The sequence below is a fragment of the Eptesicus fuscus genome, chromosome 20 (genome assembly GCF_027574615.1).
Source record: "Eptesicus fuscus isolate TK198812 chromosome 20, DD_ASM_mEF_20220401, whole genome shotgun sequence".
NCBI lineage: Eukaryota > Metazoa > Chordata > Mammalia > Chiroptera > Vespertilionidae > Eptesicus > Eptesicus fuscus.
Genome location: NC_072492.1, coordinates 41,048,319 through 41,068,593, shown reverse-complemented (window position 1 = coordinate 41,068,593; position 20,275 = coordinate 41,048,319). Strand labels below are relative to the sequence as shown.

The following is a 20,275-nucleotide window of genomic DNA, read 5'->3' as shown; positions in this document are numbered from 1 at the left end:
CCACTCGCTCACTACAAATAGTCTTGGAAGCAAAATGGATAGGGTGGGGGGAAGGAGATGGGTCTACCCAGAGTATCCCCATATTTACAAGCTTTGGGCCTCTCTACACCAGACCCATGGATTCACAGAGGAATACACAAGACATCTTACACTGAGGATTCTTTCTGTTTCCGCACACTCCCAGATCAGGCCTGTGGGGCCTACCCAGGCGGCAGGAACTCAAATCTCACTATATACCTTCCCTCTTCTCCCCATCACCGCTTTGGTCCTCCCTTGGCCCCTTCCCGCCCCGGGACCAAGCCACCAAGAGACTTGGGCCTGGGGAGTGGAGAGGGAGGAGGAAGAGGAGGGCGGAAAGAAACACAGTCATGGACTCCATCTCCGAGGCCAGCTCAGCTGGGCCCGGCACTGCTGCCCCTCAGAGAAGTTTCAAGCTGAAACTCAAAAATACAGCGATCATCCTTTTATAAATAAGTTAGAAGAACAAGATGGGGAGGGGAAAGTTCACATTACACATGCGAGTTTCTTTTCTTCCTGGGGGAAGGAGTGCAACCACAGACACGAACATTCAGAAACACTGGTGGGTTTGAGGGGGGCGCGGAGGGGAGCAAGGAGCGTGGAGGGGAAATAATAATTATCATTATTATTAACAATAATAACAAGATCCATCAGTCCAGGAGAGAGGGAGCCACGGGAAGATCTAAGACCAAACGAAAAATGGTAACACGAGGCTGGGGCGAGGCAGGCGCATGGGATCCAGTCCCCAGCGGGCGGCGGCGGCGGCGGCGGCGGCGGCGGCGCGGGGAGGCTCGGAGGGGCCGGGGCTGGGGACGGCCTGGGCTCTGGGGCCGCCCAGGGCTCCTCCCTGAGGACTCAGGGCTGGAAGGCGCTGCCGGCTGTGGCCAGGCTCATACTTTTCAGTTTGTTATCTTTCTTCCACTTCATGCGGCGGTTCTGGAACCAGATCTTGATCTGGCGTTCGGACAGGCAGAGCGCGTGGGCGATCTCGATGCGCCGCCGCCGGGTCAGGTAGCGGTTGAAGTGGAACTCCTTCTCCAGCTCCAGGGTCTGGTAGCGGGTGTAGGCGGTCCGGGCCCTCTTGCCGTCAGGCCCGGTCATATCTGGAGCAGACAGAGCAGAGCCGCCAGGCCACGTTACTCCAGTTAAGGGAGGGGGGGGCCCTTGGGTGGGAGGGGGGGCGTGGAGCGGGACCCAGGCGTCCCCGGCCACCAGCTCACTGCAGCTCCAATCCTCCCCACTCCAGAGGCCCCGAATCCAAGCTCGCGTTCTGCACCCTCTCTCCCTGCAGCCCCCACTTCTGCGGGCAGCGAGGCGCCCGGCTTTGTCTCTGGCTCCCTCCCTGCGCCTCACCCTGCGCCCGGCTCCGGCGGCCCGCCGGCCCCCCGGAGGGAGGAGAGCGGCTGCACTTTTGCCCTGGGAAGCTCCTGGACTCCTCGCCCCTCCTCTGCCAGTGGCAGCCTGGACATTTCGGTAGCAAGCAGGACCCTTCCCCACCTTCCAGAAACCCCATCCTTCATCCCAAAGCTAGTACAGCTGGGCGAAGAAAACCCAAGCCGAGTCTGGGAACAAATTGTTTCCAAATACTCCTCCCCAGCCCCCCAGCTAAACACCTTCTGGGGCTCTGTCCCCGGAGCCGTGAGGACTCTCTTAGAGACTTCTGCCCCCCTGGAAAAAATAAATAAATCTATATTTGAGGAAAGCCAACCTCTCCTCGCCTGCACCCCCCCCCACCCCCAAACGCAGAGAAGGAACGCCCGAGAAGACAAAAAGAGAGGAGAGAGCCAGAATTACCATGGCTGATGTGAAGCTTCCTCATCCAGGGAAATATCTGCGGAGTCTGCCCCTCGGGCGCGGCTGTGGAGGTGGCCATGGGCTCTGGCTGCGCCCGAGCTAGGCTCGGGCTGTTGAGCTGGCTCGCCGCTTCCTCTGGCTCCGAGGACGCGCTGGCCTCGTCTATTTCGGTGAAATTGGCGCTGGAGCTGGCCGGGGTCGCCTGGTCGGAGGGGGACGAGGCAGAGGGCTTGGCGCCGTGGCTGTCGCCGTTGGTGCAGGGCAGGGACTCAGGCGAGGACAGGGAGCAGCTCGACGCCGCTGGCCTGAAGCGGGGCTCCTGGGCGGGCGCGGGGAAGGCGCGCGAGCCCTCGCCCACCGCCCCAAAGTGGCTGGAGGAGGCCGAGGAGCGGTTGACGCTGAGGTCCATCCCATTGTAATTGTAGCCGTAAGAGCCGGTGTGCATGGCAGCGGGATCCCTGTAAGAGCCGCTCAGAGAGCTGCCACTGCCATAATTTAGCAACTGATAGTCCGGGCCATTTGGATAACGCCCCGAGAAGGAGTTTACAAAGTACGAGCTCATTTGGGTGATTTTGGAGGGCTTGATTTGTGGATCGTGGTCGTTATAACCCTGTGCTTCACGATTTATGATGTATTAATGAATTATAGCGATGCACTGTACTTCGTTTTGCTATGTATGCGGCCAAATATGGGGGGGGGGGTTGGAAGGGGGATGGGGGGGCGTTAGGGAATCACGTGCTTTTGTTGACCAGTCGTAAATTCTCACTGATGACCTCAAGAGGTAATTCATGCTCTATGGTTACAAATAATGACGATCCGAGAATCGTTAGGGCCGATTCAATGCGAGCCTCCGAGAGAGGGGGAAACAGGGAAAGGGGGAGACGCAGGGAGAAGGTTGGCAGCGGCCTCTGAGCAGAGCGCGCCACCTCCCGGCCGTCGGCGGGAGCGCCGGCCGCAGACCGCCATGGCGGCGTAGGCTGGCTGCCTCCCTGCTTGCTCCCCGCGAGCGCCAGGCGAGAAAGAAACCCGGCCTAGGGTCACCCACAGGGTTGTGTCTTTGACAGGAGGGACCCTTTTGAGCCTTTACTCACTTTCTTGGGAGTGCGGTTATTTCTCTCTATTTGGGCTCTTCGCTCTGTCATTATTATTTTAACTCTGGATGAGATGATCAAACATTGAGTTGCTTTTCCCTTACTCTGGTTTTTGCAAGTCTCCGAGTGGGGCGCGGAAATGGGAGAGAGGGTCGGAAGATACGTGTGAAAAACAATTACTGGCACGGAATACCCACACCCTCACACCCCAGCGCGGCCCGGCCAGCTTCCTAAGGGGCCGCAGTGGCCCGTCCACAGCCCTCAGGCCGAGCAGGCAGGGCTGGGCCGAGTGTTGGAAGGAAAAACTTTCGCTTCTCCTGTGTCCCTTAGAAGTTGGGGGTCCTCTTCTCGACCTCCTTCCCATCCTTAGCCCAGCTGGGGGACTGGCAGAGCCGGGCGGGGACCCCAGGAGGATCCTGGCTGGGGCGAAACGGCCTAGTTGTAGGGGAAAACGGAGCCGGTGGCCGCGTCGGGCGTCTGGGGTCTGGGTGGAAACGAGGTTTTCAGAGTTCGGGATCGAGGCAGGAGCCTTTGGCCTCCGCACCAGACGCCTGCTGCTGCGTTTGGAGGCCCCCTCGCTAGCGTCTGGGTACTTTCTGAGTGTGCCCCGCGGGGCCCAGGCCTTCCCGGGAAGGGGTTCCCAGGACCAGCGGCGCCTTGCTGAGCTCGCTGGGCGGCCAGAGACAGCCGCAGCTGGGCCCTTTCTGCCGAGAGGCTATTTTCTTTAAAAATAAAAAAGAGAGAGAGAGGGAGGAGGAAGAAAGGAAAACAGCGTCCACAGCTTGCCGCCTGGGCGCGGGTGAGGGGAGGAGAGAACGGGTCGTTTTGGGTAGATTGGAGGAGACCAGACTGCCCCCCAACCTGGCCTCCTGCTTGCGCAGGTCTCCCCAGCAGGAGGAAGTCGTGCCCTTGCGCCGGCGCCTGGCCTGCCCGTGGCTTCGCATCCCCCTACTTGTCACTGAGCTCCTGCTTAAGGCCGGAAAGGCAGCCTGGAGCTTCCAGCTGCGGGGGAAGAGACAGCACACGGCCCTGGTTTGGTCCCCGGAGCCACAAGCCAAGAGCCCAGGGCCAAGGCCAGCAGAGATCGGGCCAGGTGGGCAGGCCAAAGGCCACGGCCTCGGAGGACCGAGAAGCGCTGCCCAGGCGCGAGACCCTCCTGGCTCAGTCTCTCCAGGGGCCCGGCCTCGGGGGCCTCGGGGGGCGTCCCTCCTGCCACAGGCAAGCGGGGGGGATGCTGCAGAATACGGGGGAAACGGCCCTTCTGGGTCCCCCAAGTCCGCACCGAGAGAGGCCGATCTGAGCGCTGGAGGCTGAGCGGGCCGGCTCCAGCCTTTATCTCAACTGTGACTTCCGAGTCCAGCCGGCCCGGGGGGGCCCACCGCGCCCCAGCCTGCGCCGCGGCGTTTCCGGCCCAGGGACCGCGGGGTGGCCGCGGGGGTGGGGGCGTGGCCGGGAAGAGCAGAGGTGACCAAGCGGCGCGTTTTTTATGTCTTTATTATTATTATTATCATCATCATCATCATTATTAATAATATTAATATTATTACGGAAGTATTTCACGTCCAGAGCTAAGACAAGACTACAAACACAACACATAGAAAATTAATAAAATAGAACTTTGTTTTCTTCTCAGGCTCCTCTTCTTACTTCTAGGTAGTATGTGCTCCTTCCAGTGGCTTCGGGGAGGGAATGGGCCAGAGGTCTGGGGTCAGGGAGTCTTCGAGGCCCCCGCTGAGGGGGCTGCGAAGCTACCATCGAACCGTGCACGGGGGACGGGGACGAAATGAGATGCGACACGGACAAGAGTGTTTTGCTCTGCCTCCAGGAAACATCGAGTGAGTCCGGTCCTCAGTTCTCACGGGGCGGGGGGAGGGAGCCCGGGCCGGCTGAGGCGGGGTCCGCGGGGACGGAGGGGCCCGAGGATGCCGGGTGGGCTCCGGCTGCACGGCCTTCCGGCACCCGCCAGAGCTCTGCGGGCGGGGGCGACCCGGGGAGCCCTGGGCCCCGCCCGCCTCGTGCTGGAGAGCGGGCCCCCCCGGCTCCCCCGCCCGCAGAGCCCTCTCCAGCTCTCCAATGCCCTCGGCTGCCCACAGGCCTCTCCCTTCGCGCCCCAGCCTTCCTTCCCAGCGCCTTCACTCCGCTGGTTTTTCTTCCTCCTCCTCCGCGCTGAGCTGAGACGCACTGAGCAGCTTGCTCTCCTTTTTCCACTTCATGCGCCGGTTCTGGAACCAGATCTTGATCTGCCGCTCGGTCAGGCACAGGGCGTGCGCGATCTCGATGCGCCGCCGCCGCGTCAGGTAGCGGTTGTAGTGGAACTCCTTCTCCAGCTCCAGGGTCTGGTAGCGCGTGTAGGTCTGGCGGCCGCGCCGGCCGCTGGGCCCGAAGGAGGAACCTGTGAGGCAGAGAGGAGAGGCTGAGGCCTGGGGTCACCGGGGCCGGAGCTCCCTTTCCCACTCGACCCCTCACACAGGGACTCCAGCCTGTCCCGGGACGCCCTGCACTCTCCGGGTCCCTGCAGCGCCCCCTCCAGCTTCCCTCCGGGCCTCCTCGGCCTGCGCCTCCCTGCTGGCCTTTCCGCGGGGGGATGGGAGGAGCAGTTTAAAAATCCCACCTGAGCCGAGGGGGAGGGGCTGGGGGAGCGGCGCCCAGGTGTGTCTCTTCCCGGCGGCGGCGTCTCTTTCCTTACATCTGGCTCCCCCGCCCCCGGTGACAGATTCCAGCCCTTAATCCGTAATGACGTGGATCGATCCACAGTGGGCATTAACGGCTCCTCACTTTCTTGTCCCGCTAATGGACATCAATTTGGGACTTAAGGCCGACAAATAATCCACCCTGAGACCCAGGCGCCTGCCTCTCCCACTCACCCCCTCCGTCTGCTCCCACTCTTTTGCTTCTTCCCCTTCTTCTCCCCCCCTTCCTCTGACGACCGCCCCTTTCCTGGTGCCTCATCTTTCCCCAGCCCCCCCCCCCCCCCAGGGAAACAGCCCGGGACACACTGCACTCTCCCTTGCTAGCGTCGCACCGCCCCCCTTCCCGTGACGCACTCGGTGTTTAGTGGAACCGTCTTGGGGTGGGGGGACCGACCAGGACTTGGGGGCCCAAGGGAAAGCCAAGCCCGTGGCTGCGACCCCTGACCCGCAACCCCGGGTTGGCCTTGCCCCCCCCCCCGAGAGCCCACTCACTTCCCTGGCTCAGAGTGCGGCCGGGACTTGGCAAACTTTCTAACTCCTGAGGGTGAGATGGCAGAGCAAGGGGACCCTGCACAGGCGCCCCCGTCTGCCCTTCGACCTCACGGAGATGCCCAGCCTGCACCCAGGGCGAGAAGGGGTGGGGGGCTCACTAGTCCTGTCTCCCGGGGTGGGTGCCCGCAGGGATGGGGCCGCGGCGGAGGCTCACTCACTGTTGCACGAATTCATCCGCTGCATCCAGGGGTAGACGGGCGTGGAGCACTTCTGCTCCTCGGGCTCGCCGCCGAACACGCTCTTGTCCTGCGCGCAGTCGGACTTGCGCGGCTCGGGGTGGTAGGGGGGCGGCTCGTCCGCCCCGGAGAGCGCGCAGGCCGACTCCTTCTCGCGGTAGAAGGCCGGCGCCGGGCCGTAGTCGCAGGGCGCCGCGCGGCCGTAGCCGCCGCCCGCCGGCGGGTAATAGGAGGAGGCGGCGAAGCCCTTGTCCTGGCCGGGCCCGGGCCCGTAGGGCGCGGGGTAGTGCCTCAGCGGGTCCGCATAGCCGGAGGAGTAGAGCGGGAGCTGGCCCAGGAAGGACTCCTGCCCGCTGGCCAGAGTGACGGGGAAGGTGGAGTTCACGAAATAGGAACTCATTGGCAGGGAGGCGCGCGCGGCCGCTGCTGCTCCGCCGGGTTTATGATTTGTTGTGTTTTATAGTCCGAGCGCCGCGCCTATTAGTAGTATATCTGAGATTGGGTTTTAGCTGAGGGGGGATGGCGAGGTGCCAGTGAGGGCCAGAAGGAAATACAACCATCTGATCCAACACTGACCAATGGCAGAGGCAGGAATTGTCAAATAGCACCCAGGAGGAGCGCAGCCCGCGCGAGGGACCCGCGCACAAACCTATCAACCTTTTTTTCCCTCCTTCCTCTCCTTCTCCTTTCTCTCTCTCTCTCTCTCCCCCCCAACAACACTACGCGTTCTGTTCCATCTACGTAGGATCTGCCAGAGAGACGTCTGTGCGGGAGGAGGGGGCTTTGACGGAGACCACCTCGTCCCCCAGTGATTAAATAAATACATCCCTCCCTCCCCACGCAGGATAGGAAAAAAGTTAATTGTGTTTTCAGAAAAGTTAACCCCTGCGTTGCTCGAGCCCCATTCCCTCAAGGGAAGGGTGGGCAGCCATCCCTGAATCTCACATCTCGACCTAGGCAGGAGAGAACCAAAGGCGGTTTATTTCTGGGGTTTTGTGTGGGTCGAAGGGGAGAAGAGTTCCCCGCTAACTAGCATCCTTGCAGAAAGAGAGAGAGGCGAAAAAGAAACCATCTCCTTCCCAGGTTTTGAAGCGCCCCCCCCCCCCCCCCCCCCCCCCCCCCCCGCCTTGTTTCTCAGATCTGCTCTATCTCTCCAAGCCTGGGATTATTTCTGCTTCTCCACAACTCTCATGGTCTGAGAGGCAGGCCAGAGCCTGCTGCCAGAGGACCCCGAAGGCCGGTCAATGGGAGGAGGGTCTGAGCCCGACCTTCTCCTCTGGCTCTGCGGCTAGGTTAGGAGCCTCCTGGACCACTATGGCTGCTACCCAAGACATCATGCCCGGTTCTAGTATGTACCGCTTGCTCTTGGCACCAGAAGGGGCATTGGGGAGAGGGCCTAGCCCTCTCCACTAAGGGATAAAGAGAGGAGGTGCGAGGGGCATCCCCCAGCCTAGGTTTGTCTGATTACTTATCCTGCCTGCAACCTCCACCCCCCACAAAGACATAAGAATATCCTGGGCTACAGATTCTTAGGAATCAAGGTTGTCTCAGAAAGAGGGTATAGGAAAGAAATTGGTCCTCCTCTAATTTGGGGTCCTGAAACCCTCCTGACATTTGAGGCGATTAGAGACCACCAGGGAAATAGGGGTCCTCACACCTTTTCCAAGTCTCTCTAGAAGCGGGCAGTTCTTTTTAAAAATCATTTCCCAAGACTTAATTTTGGTTTAGTTTTATAAGGAGGGAAGAGTCTCTGGGTCTCAGCAGGCAGCTTAGAACTATCAGCCCACATCCCCTCTCCAGATGCTCGCCACCCTCTGTCTCTCTCAGCATCTCTACAATCCCTCCCACCCCCATCTCATTTCTGTAGCACCAGCTTTGCGGCAGTACAAGCCTGAGTGTGTGAGAGAGTGTATGTCCCTGGCTCTCTCGCCTAAAGAAAATGAACATTGAAGCCAGGCTGGAAGACAGCCACAATGTGTGTTTTCAAAATTCTAATATTCACGTAGAGGAGGTAAAGGGTGACCACCTTCAGACCTGGAGCTGGGAACGGGCCAGGGTGTGGGACAACATCTGACGGAGGGGCCAGGCTGCGCCTCCTCTCTCCCTTGCTCTTTGGGCTCCTTTCTGTGGGCCAGCTCTCCCCACTGAAGGCGGGACAAGACACCAGGGAAAGTGGTAGAGGGCTGAGGTTGGTGACTAAGGGTGGGGACCTGTTTGGTTGCAAAATGGCCTCCGAGGCTTCCTGAACTCAGGACAACCTCTAGGTTGCACCTTCATGGCCAAGTGGTGATCCCTTCCTAGCCTGACTCTGCAGTCGTTTTATCAAGATTTAAAGAAAAAATAAACTCAAGCCCTCTAATGATGGAGCATCATAAATGTTTCCAATCTAGCTGTGATCAGGCCCATAAATGTTCCAATCTAGCTGTGATTGGGCCCTTTCCCACAGAGGCACGTGGAACGTTTGGGCGAGGTGAGCGAGGTGGAAGAACGCCTGTGTGCACCTCCCTCCTCCCCTGCCACTGAAGCTGGGCCTTGGGTTTCAGCCCGCCCTGTCCCCTCGCTGGCCACTAGGTCCCCATCCTGGGACTGGATGATGTAGGCTTGCCTGTGGAGTCTGGACAAAGTAAGATTCCCCTGTGATAGAAGCAGGAAAATAACCCCCTTATCCTTAGAGTCACAGCCCCAAATTAACCTCACCTCTGCAGGTTGCCTGTCGTGAGATGGAGCCGAAAAGGCAGGGCCTGGGCGCCTGTAGTACAGCATGAAAGGAAATAGCGCCTCATCGCTCTTATCTAAACCCAGAGGTATTTATGAGCGTTTATTCCTCTGATCCGTTTGTTTGGGAGAAAGAGCAGGCAGGCAGAGCTGGGCCAGAGGCCGCCTGGTTTCTGGAGCCAGATCTCTACGAATCTGTCTGTGGTTCAGTCCACTGTCCCATCTGTCTGTCTCCAAGGGGGAATATGTAAATACACAGCAGCGGGCACAGCCGGCTGCCCGTCTGGGAGGGGGGGGGCGGGTAGGGTCTCTCCCTGCTTCAACCAGGAAGCATGCGTATGGAGAGGTGGACAGAAATGTGTACCAAGTCTTGAGTACACAACAGAAGGATTGCACAGAAGCCTCCCAGGCAGGGTTTCTAACTGTAGTTTTCTGGGCTTCCAATCTGCAGCCCTGTGGACGCACACACATTCCAGCTCCCAGGGAAATGCCTCAGTTGTGTTCAGCTCAGGAGGAAAATTCCCCAGCACCAGCAACCTCAGGGAGGGGTGTCCGCCTGCATGTGTGTGGAGGGGAGGGGGGGATTGAGACATTGTCCAGGCTTCCCCTTTCCTCTCAGCTACAAAGCGTGCCCCCCCCCCCAGCTCTTTGGGTTGTGGGCACCTTCCCCCACCCCACTTGTAACTCTGGCTGGGGTGTGGCAGATTGAAACCTATCGACCCAATTCTGTGATTCTCTGGGTTTGGGGAGCATAAATGTTCCCAGAGGAAGCAATGTGACGGCTTCCCAACGTTTGCGAGCTGTTTAGGTGGGACCGGGCCTTGAAATGGGCCGGGCCGGAGCTCGGGGCAAGGACCTCATTTTCATATGCAAATGAACCACCTCGTCTCTGATCTCGGGGTGGGGCGGGCTTCGGTGCTCAGGTCCCGCTCCCCCAACCCCCAGGTCTACCAGCACTGTAGGAGCCCTGGACTGTTTCAGCCCCCGGTACCAGCCACCTTCTCCTCCCTACCTGACCTTTGGATTGCCCACAGGAAAAATCCCCGAGGGGCCCATCCCGGCGGGGCGCGCTCCCTCGGGGCGCGCTCCCTCGGGGCCTCCCGCCCTGGGCCGGGCCTTCCAGCCGCAGGAGAATCTCTCCCGCAGCGGAGAACCTGAAAGGGCTGCCCCTGCGGCCCAGACTCCCGAGGCGGCGCCGAGGGCGCGGGGGGCGGTAGCCCTGGCGTTTGCCCTCAGCCCCGCCGGGGCCCCTCCAGCTCCAGGCCAGACCCCAGTAACACCTCGGCCCGCCCGGCTCCGCAGGCCATTTCCTGGAGCCCCCGCCCAGCAGCCGGGGCCACAGCACCTTGAAAGGGATGGCCAGAGCCTCCTCCAGAGGCTTGAAAGCCCGAGCTAATCAGTAACCCGAGAGACAGGGGCCCATATTCCAACCAGGCGGCCGCGGCGCGGACCCCCCACCCCCCGCCCCCGCCACCCCTTCTGGGAAAGCGGGTGTGAGGGGTCCGGCAGGAACGAACATCACAATGGTCTGGTTCCTCCATGATTGATCTTTACTCCCACTCCCAATTCCCCCCCCCCGCCCCCCAACGCATCTTTGTCGATTATTTCGCTTGAAACGATTGAGAATGAGGGAGGGGGCCCACACTCACTTGCAGACACCGACAGTTTCCAGAAAATTAGGCTCAATTCCTTCACCACCGATTCACCAGCCAAGGAGCTGGCAAGACCCACCAGCCAACCGGGGAACACAGACCCGGTTGTCTTTTGACAACCGAGTGGAACTGCCGGGCCGGCGCCTCCTCTGCGGGCCCCTCCCTTGGCCGAAAAGAAAACCAAATAAACCTGGAACAGCCTTGGCCTCGGATCTCCCGAGAGGCCCGGAGGGTCCCCTCTAGCGCCCGCGGTGGGTGGATGGGGGGCCCCCCTGCCCGCGGAAGGCAGTATCAGTCCCTTTAAATATCCCCCAGAAAAAGCCGCTTCCCCCGCCAGCCACACGGTTCGGAGCCAGGATGGGGCGGGCGAGGGCGAGAGGACACTTGTTCTCTAATCCACACCCGGGCGGGCGGGAACCGGGATCCAACGGGAAGTGACAATCTGGGCCCCGAAGCCCCCGAATCCCGCCAAACCTAAACCAAATCCCGCCAGACCGGGCTCCGGGCGTCGGGCACGGTACGGGCAGCGTCGCGGGGCTAGCGGCGCCGAAGCCGCATGTCTCCGAACGGACGGTAGATGGCAGCAAACCGCATAATTTGGGGATCACAGCAAACTAAGGGATGATTTATACCCCGCCGAGGCTACAGGAGAAAAAGACCTTTCGTCTGGGTGGGTTTGGGGGGATTTTCCCTTTGAGAATAGGCTCCAAGAGCCGTGGGTGCTAGCCGAGAACTTCTCTGGCTATGCGCAGCGCCGGGGTCCCTCCGGACACCCCACCCCGGCCTGCTGGGAGGGCCTCCACCTGGGCCTCCAGGGACCCCTCCCTCGCCACAAGTGGCTGAGTCCCTCTCTCCCAGCTGGGGACCAAGGGGGCCAGTATCCCCGTACACAACCTCCTTAGGCAGCCAGGGGCCTGAGGCTAACCACTCGGCCTCTGGTCTTGAAGAAGAGAGAAGCAATCACCGCATCGTGCAAACCAAACTGCATCAATCTCTCCAAAGTCGCTTACCTCTTGGCTTGCAGCTTCCCCAGAAGCCCTCTTACTCTATTTTAACTCCACACCCAGAGACTTGCACCGTCTTCCACCCCCACCATCTACTTTAGGAATCTCCCTCTCCAGCCCAAAGCTTCCCCTTCACCCCCAGAAGGCCTGGCTGGGGGATGAAATCTGGCGCCCAAGGGACAGGACTAGCTGTCTGAGCTCAGCGCCAGGCAGCCCTCTAGCCCGGACACCATTAGGCCCCCTAATTGGGCTTTCTTTTTCATTTTCTTCTCCTTTTTTAAAAAATTTTATTTACAAGCCTTAAACAACAACACACAAAACAGCTTCTTCACAATCACCAGGTTTAGATCCAGGAAAGTTTGAAATGTTTCAACATCAGTTATGCAAATGACAATTTTCTCCTCCACCGAAATTCACCCCCCCCCCCAAAACCGACAAAACACAAGTAATAGCATCAGCGTCGCCCAGAAACCAACACATTGTAACCTACCGCGTTAAAAAACCACAAAATTGTCTCCCTGCAGAGCCAGGCTCCCTCCTTCGGGAGCGGCCAGAGACCTGGGCACTCTGAGGCAGGCGGGGGGGAGGGGAGTAACTCCATTTAGGTGCCTCCACTTACAGCCCTTGAATTTCAGAAATGTTTCCAAAGAGAGAGAATGAGCGTGTTTCTCCGTAAATTGTTCTTTCTGCCTCTCTCTAGCCGCCTCCTCGCCCTCCGTGGCCTCTGCGGAGATCCCAGGCCCTCCAGAGACCAGGACGTCCCTCAGCGCCACCGCCCCTCGTGCCAATGCTGCCGGGAAACTGCCGACACCCGAACCGGGCAAGAGAACTGCACCGGGGCAATTGGGGGGAGGCCAGAACGAGGGAGGGATGGTGGGAGGGGGTGGAGGCGCAAACCCACAGAGGCTGTAGCAACCGGCTCCTTCGAGTGCCCTGAAGCCCAAACACCCCCATCCTCCCTTTCGAAGCCCCCTCGCTGGAGCCTCTCCTCCCAGCTTAAATGGGCGACTTAGAGCTCGCCTCTGTGGCCCCTTTCGGTTCCTCCTCCCAGCTTCCCTGCCTTCGTTCCTCCTCCAGGCAGCAGCCACCCCTCTCTCTACCGCCGAATTTCCTGGGAAGCCTCTCCCTGCAGCACCCAGAGGTGGGGTTCAGCCCCATCTTGGACAGGGGAGGGGGGGCGACAAACCCAAGCCCCACCTACAAAATCGAGGCACAAGAATAAGAAGAGAATTGTAGAATCTCCCTTACCTTTGCAGACCTTGAGGTTTCTGTCCTCCGATTGAAAGGGGTGGGGAGGAAGGAGGGGGGGAAAAAAGAGCGTTCGGTTTCTTCTTCATCTTCCAGATAATATTGTCCCAACCTGAGAGCCGTCGCTTCCCCTTCTCTGACTTGGGAGAGAGGGTGTTTCGTTTTTTCTGATATTTGCATAGAAAATGGAGCAAGTTCTGGCTTTGAAAAATGGCATCAGCCTGCAGTCCTGGGCAGATTGTCCATTTACCCTCCATGGTGACTAAAATCCCAGATCAGCAAGGAAATTAACTTAGGAATTAAAATTATTTTAGGTTCTCTCTTTTGTGTAATTCCCACCCTTCCTTCCCCCCTCTCTCTCTTCTTTCCTCTCCCCCTCTCCCGTCCTCTCTCTCCCTCTCTCTTTTGCTTGATCGAACTGATACTGAAGTATAAAAATATCAAGAGGCTGGAGCCCTGAAGGACGACAGTGCTCCGACCTAGGTGTGGTGTCCAAAAGAATGCTGCATTATAACCACCAGGGAAATGATAAAAAGTTCATGTTCACGATCGCCCGGCCACATGACCGGCGCCGGCCAATCGCTGGATTCAACCACTCATAAACTTCTATCACAAAGTTGTAAATTTTCATAAAACAACAAGGAATTTATTGCATTTCTTCATGGCTGCTCCACCAGCAACCCTTTTCTCAGTCGCCATCTTCTTTTCTTCTCCTTCTCGCTTTTTTGGGGAAACCCCACCCTAAGAAGGGGTGATATTTGGGGTGCAGGCAATCAGGTCGAGGAGCCACAAGGGTCCAGCTGGGAAGGGGGTTCTTTTTGGAACCTCCCCATTCTCACAGGAACTCTGCCCCCTCTTCTAGTAAAAACTCACCCCAAATACTCCACACGGGGACTGTTCTGAGGCAATTTTGGGGTTAGTCGGGAGCAGCAGCTGGTGTTCTGAGTTGCCAATTGCATCGAGGCAAAATGAAAGCTTCCGTGCCCCCCTCTGCTTCTCTGAACGCCCCCCTCATTCCCAGCTCTATTAATGGCGGGACCCCCACCTGTGAGGATTGCAGCATTGTGGGTGTGGGGGCCCTAGATCCCCTGGGCCCTAGTTTTCCCCCAGGGAGGAAAGGTGGCCCTGATGGAGGGCCAGGCGGACGTGTAGCAACCCGATTCTCTCCTTTGCACCCCACGAATTGGAGGAGGCTAAGGCGGGATCCCTGCCTCTCCCACCCAAATGCCCACTCGCCCAGGTTCCCAGCGACAACTCCATGTGCTCTCCAGGGGGTTCTGCGGTCATTAATGGGGGGAATTGCAGGTTTAGGGGGCCTTTTACTTACAAATTCCAATCAAACAGATTTTAAAACGTCCTTCCCTTCCCATCCTCTTCCTACAGTCTGCCGACTGCTGCTCTTTCCATTGAAATAAAAATCCAGGGTTTATCATCGAATACAGACTAAAACTCGGCGCCGCAGGTCTAGCTTCGGAGATGCCAGCCTCTGGGGCTTTGTCCCTCAATTAGGGAGTAAGTTTTTTGGAGCAAAAGCAACCCCAAGAACAACACAATCCACCTCCTGTTTCTCAGCCCCCCCTAAAATCCTCCGTTATTTTGAATTAAGCTACTAGCGCCCCAATTCCGGAAACGAAATAACTTCCCCGCAAATGTTTCTCTTTTCTCTCTCTTTCCCTGAGCTCCGGAGGAGACTGCAGGTTGCTGGCGGCGCCAAACGCGAGCCGAAAGGCGCCGAAGAAGCCGGCGGCGAAGGGGCGGGCGGCGCCGCAGGCTCGGGGCGCCGGGATGCGGCCACACCAGCCGGTAAATTCGCGCTGCCCAGGCTCCCTTCTCTCCCCTCGGCCCCCCAGCCCCCATTTTAAAGTTTCATCTGGGTCACTGTGTTCATTTGGAACACATAAATGAAATTCCATGGAAGTTAAAAATGAATGGAAATAAAATAACCGCATGGGTCTGGCAGAAAATATCTGCCGAGTGAGCTGGCAGCGCCGGGCGTCGGAGGCCTCCCGGATTCCTGCTTCTGGTCTGGCCTCAGCCCAGCGCCGCCGCCCAGGAATCCCAAGAATCGCAGTGGAATTGGGTGGTCGTTTTCCCTTTCCTTCCGCTCGCCCTCCGCTCGGGGCCCAGCACTTTGCAAGTCAGCTGGGGCCCTGGCGGCACTGCCCAGCCCTCGGCCCGGGTGCAAGGCCTGGGTGGAGGAAGTCTGTGGAACTGGGAGGGGGTAGTTAGGTTTTGTGATTGTGTGTGATTGAGCATGTGGGCTCGGGGATGTGTTTACTTGGGGGAGTGGGGGGCAAATGTGAATCTGTGTGTTTATAAGCCAGTGTGTGAGTGTACATTGGTATGTATCAATGTGTCTGGGAGTGCGTGTGGATCTGTGTTTACTTGTGAGTGTGTGTGAACATGAATGCACGTATCTGGGCATGAAGTTGGGATGTGAGGATGCCTGTACATGTATTTGTGAATAGATAAAGATGAGTGTTTCTTTGTGACTGTATGTGACAACATATATTTCTTTATATGTGATGTCCGCCTATAAATATAGGATGGTGTGCATTTGTGTGTGTCATCGTCTGTAAAAAAATGTAAAGGGGATGTGTGTATGATGTTGGAGTTCACGAGCTGGCAGCCCCCAGAGCAGGGGCACCAGGAAAAAGAGCAGACCCCAGCGCAGAAAGAAACAGGCCAGCATCAGACGTTACAGCAGAGGGGTGCTGGGAGGCATGGCTAGCCCTGACCCCCACCCTGCCTTAGGGAGACACAGAAAATAGAGCATCCGTTTGTTTTTAAATTGTGTTTTATTTCTCCATTCTTCAGATACACATAGAATGTAAAGAGGATCACAGCGCTGGCGGGAGCAAGGAGCGTGGGGCAGGGCAGGTGCACGGAGGACAATGGAGCTAGTCAGTAGGTCCTTGGGGCTCCCTAAGGCCCCGTCAGTGCCTCTACTGGGAAGGTGGGCTCATGAGGGCGGGGGAACAACACGTTAGTCCAGACCCACAGACCACAAAAGACAGCCTCAGAGAAGGGGGCTTACAAAACAGCAACATTTTACAAAGACCTTACAATAGCGACATAGAAAAGGGGAGGCAAATTCCAGAAAGCTATAGAACAGGTAGATGGTGTCCTTCCCATGCTGTACAAAACAGAGCCGGCGGACGTTTCTATAGGTAGTTTTTGTTTTCAGTGTTAAGAAACCGAAATTTCACCTTCTCTCCTAAAAAAAAATTTAACGGTTTTCCATTTAAATAGGGTTTCCTCCCCTATTTGATCTGAGTTTCCTGGTTCAGTTCCCAAAGCTGGGCTTCTCCCTCTCTCCCTTCCTCATCTCTCTCTTCCTCTACCCCGATCTCCATCCCTCACTCTTCCTCGTCCTCCTCAGCCTCAGCCTTGTCCTGTTCAGTGGCTCCGGGGCCCGCCGTCTTGTTCTCCTTTTTCCACTTCATGCGGCGGTTCTGGAACCAGATCTTGATCTGTCTTTCCGTGAGACAGAGCGCGTGCGCGATCTCGATGCGCCTCCGCCGAGTCAGGTAGCGGTTGTAGTGAAACTCCTTCTCCAGCTCCAGGGTCTGGTAGCGCGTGTAGGTCTGGCGGCCTCGCTTGCGGTCGGCCCCTGCGCACAGTGTTTAGAGAAAAATCAGTGCGTGGGGTGGGGGGGAAGCCAGGAGAGTGCCCATCTCCCTCTTAGACCTAGGGTGTGATTTGGAGTCAGTGGTTGGAAGAGCCCATTTTCCCATTAAACGAACATTTCACTTTCCATACCCCAGCCGATGCCCACCCTCTTCCTGGGTGTGCAGACATTGCTACAGGCCTTCGCAGGCAAATATTCCCATTTTCCAGCTAAGAAGTCTTCCAGCCCAGGGCTTCTGAACCCAACGTCTAAACTGCTGCCTGTTAAAGGCCCAGCGCCCAAGGGATGTATGTGGGATGAAGGGACCTTAATCTTTCCACCACCCTCAGGACTAGAGGCCTCAAGCCCTTGGAGGCTGGCTCTGATGGTCTTTGGGGAAGGGGGCAATGGAAACCATGTGAGTGACCCTGATAGAAAGCACTAGGCCTGGCCTGAGTGCTTTTCCCAAAAGGAAAAGGAGACAAAGGACCCTCATATGTCCAGTCCTTCCCCTCCTTCCCCACCCGCCCCCTCCCTTGTGGAATGAGGAGTTGGTGAGAATTTACAGATTTCCTTGGAGCATGGAGTTGGTCTGAGAGCAGCTGCCCGCTGATGACTGTTTTCCAGTGAGTGGCAGAGGCTCTCACAGGGACAGGCTGTCCTGCCTGCCCACCTGCCCCACCACCTAGCTCTCCACCGCAATCTTTGGGCCTTCAGGGAAGCACAGGGGAGAGTGCACACAGCAGCCTGGGTTGGGGGTAGAACATAAAGTATTTGGATGATGGGGGCTGAGGGGCAGAGGAGGGCTTCCCAGGTTAGGCCCCAAACCCTGAGGCGGCTTGGGGGAGGTTGAACTGGGGGAGGTGCTGGTGCCAGCCCTCCGGGGAAGAAGCTGGTGGGAGGAGAGACTGGGGGCCCTAATTTCAAGTCAAGATAAAAGCCAAGCTGAAATGTTTACGAGCAGAAAAATTGGGACTTTGATAAATCAACTGGAAAGGCAGTTGAATTACGGAGCAGGTAATGGGGAGCGTGACCACCAATGCTGATGGGGTAGAAGCTGGTCTGCTCCTGGCCCTCAGCCCCGGCTGGACTGGGAGCGTCTGACCACAAGTCTTGGGCCTTCTGGACCTTGGGGTTGACCGCTGAGTCCAGGGCAGAATGTCTGGGAAAGGCCTGTCAGGGAACTCCATGGAGCACCTGGACTCTTGGGGTTCCTACAGCAGCTGGCTCAGTGGCCTGTACTTTCTAACTCTTGATTTGGCTCTGTAAAGTCCTAGTGCCTCCCCCAAGAGGACCGGCACCCTTCTGGAATAATACCTGCAGACCTGTTGGCCAGTTCTCCAGGGGGGGGGGGGGTTGGGAGCCCTAGGGAGGGCACCTGAGTAAGCCCGTTGTACTCCCATGAGGCCTCTGCCCCTTTCTCTCTTTCTCCTGCCTCCCCCTTCCCAAGTTCACTGGGGGGTCAGGAGCCTCATCTCTCTTGGCCTCAGCCTGCCCCCTCTCTCCACCTGCCTCTCTGGCTCTGTGTCCCAGGCTGGATCCTAATCTCTCATACCCCTTCCTCCCGCCAGCCCTCTAGAGCCCACCTCTAATTGTCCAGAAGGGAATAATGGGGGAGCAGGGTTGGCTGGGAAGGAAGGGGGAGGGGAGAAGTGCTCATCGCTGCAGCCCCCTCCCTTAGACCTTTTCCAAGCTGAGACTGGGGGACACAGACTGAGATCCCCAGCGGGGGTAAGGGGGGCGGGGAGGGGGGAGAACCCTAATGGCTATTCTCTGCAAACCCTAGCCTTCCTCCGCAAGACAAACGGCCTCTGCTCCGGCCTTTGCGGGCGCGGCTGATAAATATTTAAAGCTAAAAGGCTGAGAGGAAGGGTGCGGGGCGAGCTGGGGGAGCCGAGCGCTGTGCTGCTGGCGGAGAGAGAGCCGCCGGGAAGCAGAGCGAGCCTGAGAGCACCAAGCCAAACCGGGTCGCGGCCAAGGGGGTGCCGCGTCCCCAGGGCCCACCTCCTGCCGGGGGAGCGCCGTGGACGCGGAAAGGGGCGCTTGGCCGGGAAGGGGGCGCCTGCCGGGGACTGTGCCCCAGGCCACTGCGGCTCGGGACGGCTCGGTGCGTGGCGTTACCTGAGCTTCGCATCCAGGGGTAGATCCGGAAGTTACTCTCTGCCGCCAAGTCCGAGTCCCTCTGCTCCTTGGCGCCCGCCGCCTTGGCGGGTTCGCCGGGGCACACCCCGGAGAGGTTCTGCTCAAAGGGCGCGCAGTGCATGTTGAAGGAACCCGGCTCGAGCCCGTAGCCGGCCGCGTAGACGCCGGCGGCACTCTGGCCCGCCATGCCCCCCCCGCCGGGGTACAAGCCCTGCATCGAGGCGGCAAAGGAGGCGCTCGACCCCGCTCCATAGCCCGGGCGCTGGGGGTTGGAAGCAAACGCGCAAGAAGTTTGTTCGGGGAAGGCTCCGGTGGCGAAAACCGAACTTGCGGCTGGATATTTAGAAAATAAAGCGTTCGCATAATACAATGAACTCATAATTTGGCCGGATGATTTGTAGGCAGGGACGTTTTAGTGTCGGTTTTACGAGATTCCTTGATATATTACAGAATTAGAGTCCAGATTTACACCAAAAAGGACCCCCTTTTTCCTCCCCGGGCCACGTGACCCCGCCCACGTGACGTCCCCTCCGCCAATGGCCGGGCCGCCTCCCCACGGCTCCGGTAATGTGGAAAAAATTGTGTGGCGTTGGATTTATAAAATATGATCAATAATGAATGGGGAAGACAAGCTCTGTGGGTTGGGGCTGGGGGCTGCAGGGCCGCTGCCGACCCCCGTGGGCTGGAGGCCGCTTGCCGGCGAGATCCGGGGAGCTAGGCGTGGAGGGGCCGGGAAAATAAATAACCTCCGAGCCACCCGTGTGGCCGCCCCCCACCCTTCCTTCCCAGGCCGCTGCCCAGCGAGAAGCAAGTGCGGGGATTGCACGCCACGGGGCGGGTGGGTGTGGGCAAGTCAGGTCTTTATTAATCCGGACCAGGTCGGCCTGGCTGGGCCTTTGGGGGGGCTCGGCCCGGTCCTCCAGAGTGAGGAGCGCGGGGAGCCTGGCTCTCTCGGCGCCCCAGACCTAGGGCGGGGAAGGAGCCAGACTTCGTGGGTGTTCCTGAAGGCGCCGGATCCAGCCCACGGGTGTTGGGTGCTGCGTTTTTCTGGTGGCTTAAAAAAAAAAAGGTTTGAAAATTTAAAAATGTTTTTTAAAAAGGAAGGGGGGTGGGGTGGGTGGGAAGAGAAAGGAAGGGAGGAGGGCGGCCCGGTACACGGCTCTTCTGGTTCCGGGAGGCGGATGCCTCCGTCGAGCGGCTGCCCGGCTGCCGGAGAAGCAGAGGGAGCGAAGGAAGGCAGGCGGCGAGCCAAGACCTCGGAGCTGGGCCTGGGTGGCCAAGTCCCAGCGAGGGAGAGGCAGGCGAGAGCATCTCACCTCTCCTGTTCCCCCCATCAGAGTCCGGAAAAATAAAAATATGTAAGCTTGCTCAGTAGCCCTGCACTCCTCCTCCGCCCCCTCCCCTACACACACACACACACACACACACACACACACACACACACACACACACACGAGGGCACAGAGAAACAAAGAAGGTGGCGAGGATACAGCCACCGGCCCAGGCGCATCTCTCCTGCTTGGCCAGGGCTGGGGTCTCCAGGGCCACGCAGTCTCGGAACGCAAAGGGTGGGGGTTTCTCTT

The 20,275-nt window shown here is 58.6% G+C and overlaps 3 protein-coding genes across 3 annotated transcripts; all 3 read right to left on the bottom strand.

Moving 5' to 3' along the window:
• Positions 1-873: 873 nt before the first annotated feature.
• On the bottom strand, positions 874-2,374 carry HOXB5 (homeobox B5). Its single transcript, XM_008153753.3, has 2 exons — positions 1,813-2,374; positions 874-1,121 (listed from the first exon to the last, which is right to left on the bottom strand). Exons 1-2 carry the CDS (start codon positions 2,372-2,374, stop codon positions 874-876), a joined length of 810 nt encoding a protein of 269 aa, XP_008151975.1.
• A 2,054-nt stretch (positions 2,375-4,428) lies between these two features.
• HOXB6 (homeobox B6) lies at positions 4,429-7,380 on the bottom strand. Its single transcript, XM_028128714.2, has 2 exons — positions 6,304-7,380; positions 4,429-5,295 (listed from the first exon to the last, which is right to left on the bottom strand). Exons 1-2 carry the CDS (start codon positions 6,719-6,721, stop codon positions 5,036-5,038), a joined length of 678 nt encoding a protein of 225 aa, XP_027984515.2. The 5' UTR covers positions 6,722-7,380; the 3' UTR covers positions 4,429-5,035.
• Positions 7,381-15,752: 8,372 nt separating this feature from the next.
• Positions 15,753-19,150, bottom strand: HOXB7 (homeobox B7). The gene is made up of 2 exons (XM_008153751.3): positions 18,672-19,150; positions 15,753-16,553 (listed from the first exon to the last, which is right to left on the bottom strand). The coding sequence occupies exons 1-2, from the start codon at positions 19,069-19,071 to the stop codon at positions 16,300-16,302; spliced, it is 654 nt and encodes a 217-aa protein (XP_008151973.1). The 5' UTR covers positions 19,072-19,150; the 3' UTR covers positions 15,753-16,299.
• Between the last annotated feature and the right edge of the window lie 1,125 nt (positions 19,151-20,275).

What these genes read in the sequence shown, in the direction of transcription:
- HOXB5 (XM_008153753.3), bottom strand. Translation starts at nt 2,374, where the DNA reads ATGAGCTCGTACTTTGTAAACTCCTTCTCGGGGCGTTATCCAAATGGC. An exon ending in GAAGCTTCACATCAGCCATG is followed by an intron (nt 1,122 to 1,812) that starts GTAATTCTGGCT and finishes TGTCTGCTCCAG; the next exon opens with ATATGACCGGGCCTGACGGC.
- HOXB6 (XM_028128714.2), bottom strand. Translation starts at nt 6,721, where the DNA reads ATGAGTTCCTATTTCGTGAACTCCACCTTCCCCGTCACTCTGGCCAGC. An exon ending in GCGGATGAATTCGTGCAACA is followed by an intron (nt 5,296 to 6,303) that starts GTGAGTGAGCCT and finishes TCTGCCTCACAG; the next exon opens with GTTCCTCCTTCGGGCCCAGC.
- HOXB7 (XM_008153751.3), bottom strand. Translation starts at nt 19,071, where the DNA reads ATGAGTTCATTGTATTATGCGAACGCTTTATTTTCTAAATATCCAGCC. An exon ending in CCCCTGGATGCGAAGCTCAG is followed by an intron (nt 16,554 to 18,671) that starts GTAACGCCACGC and finishes CACTGTGCGCAG; the next exon opens with GGGCCGACCGCAAGCGAGGC.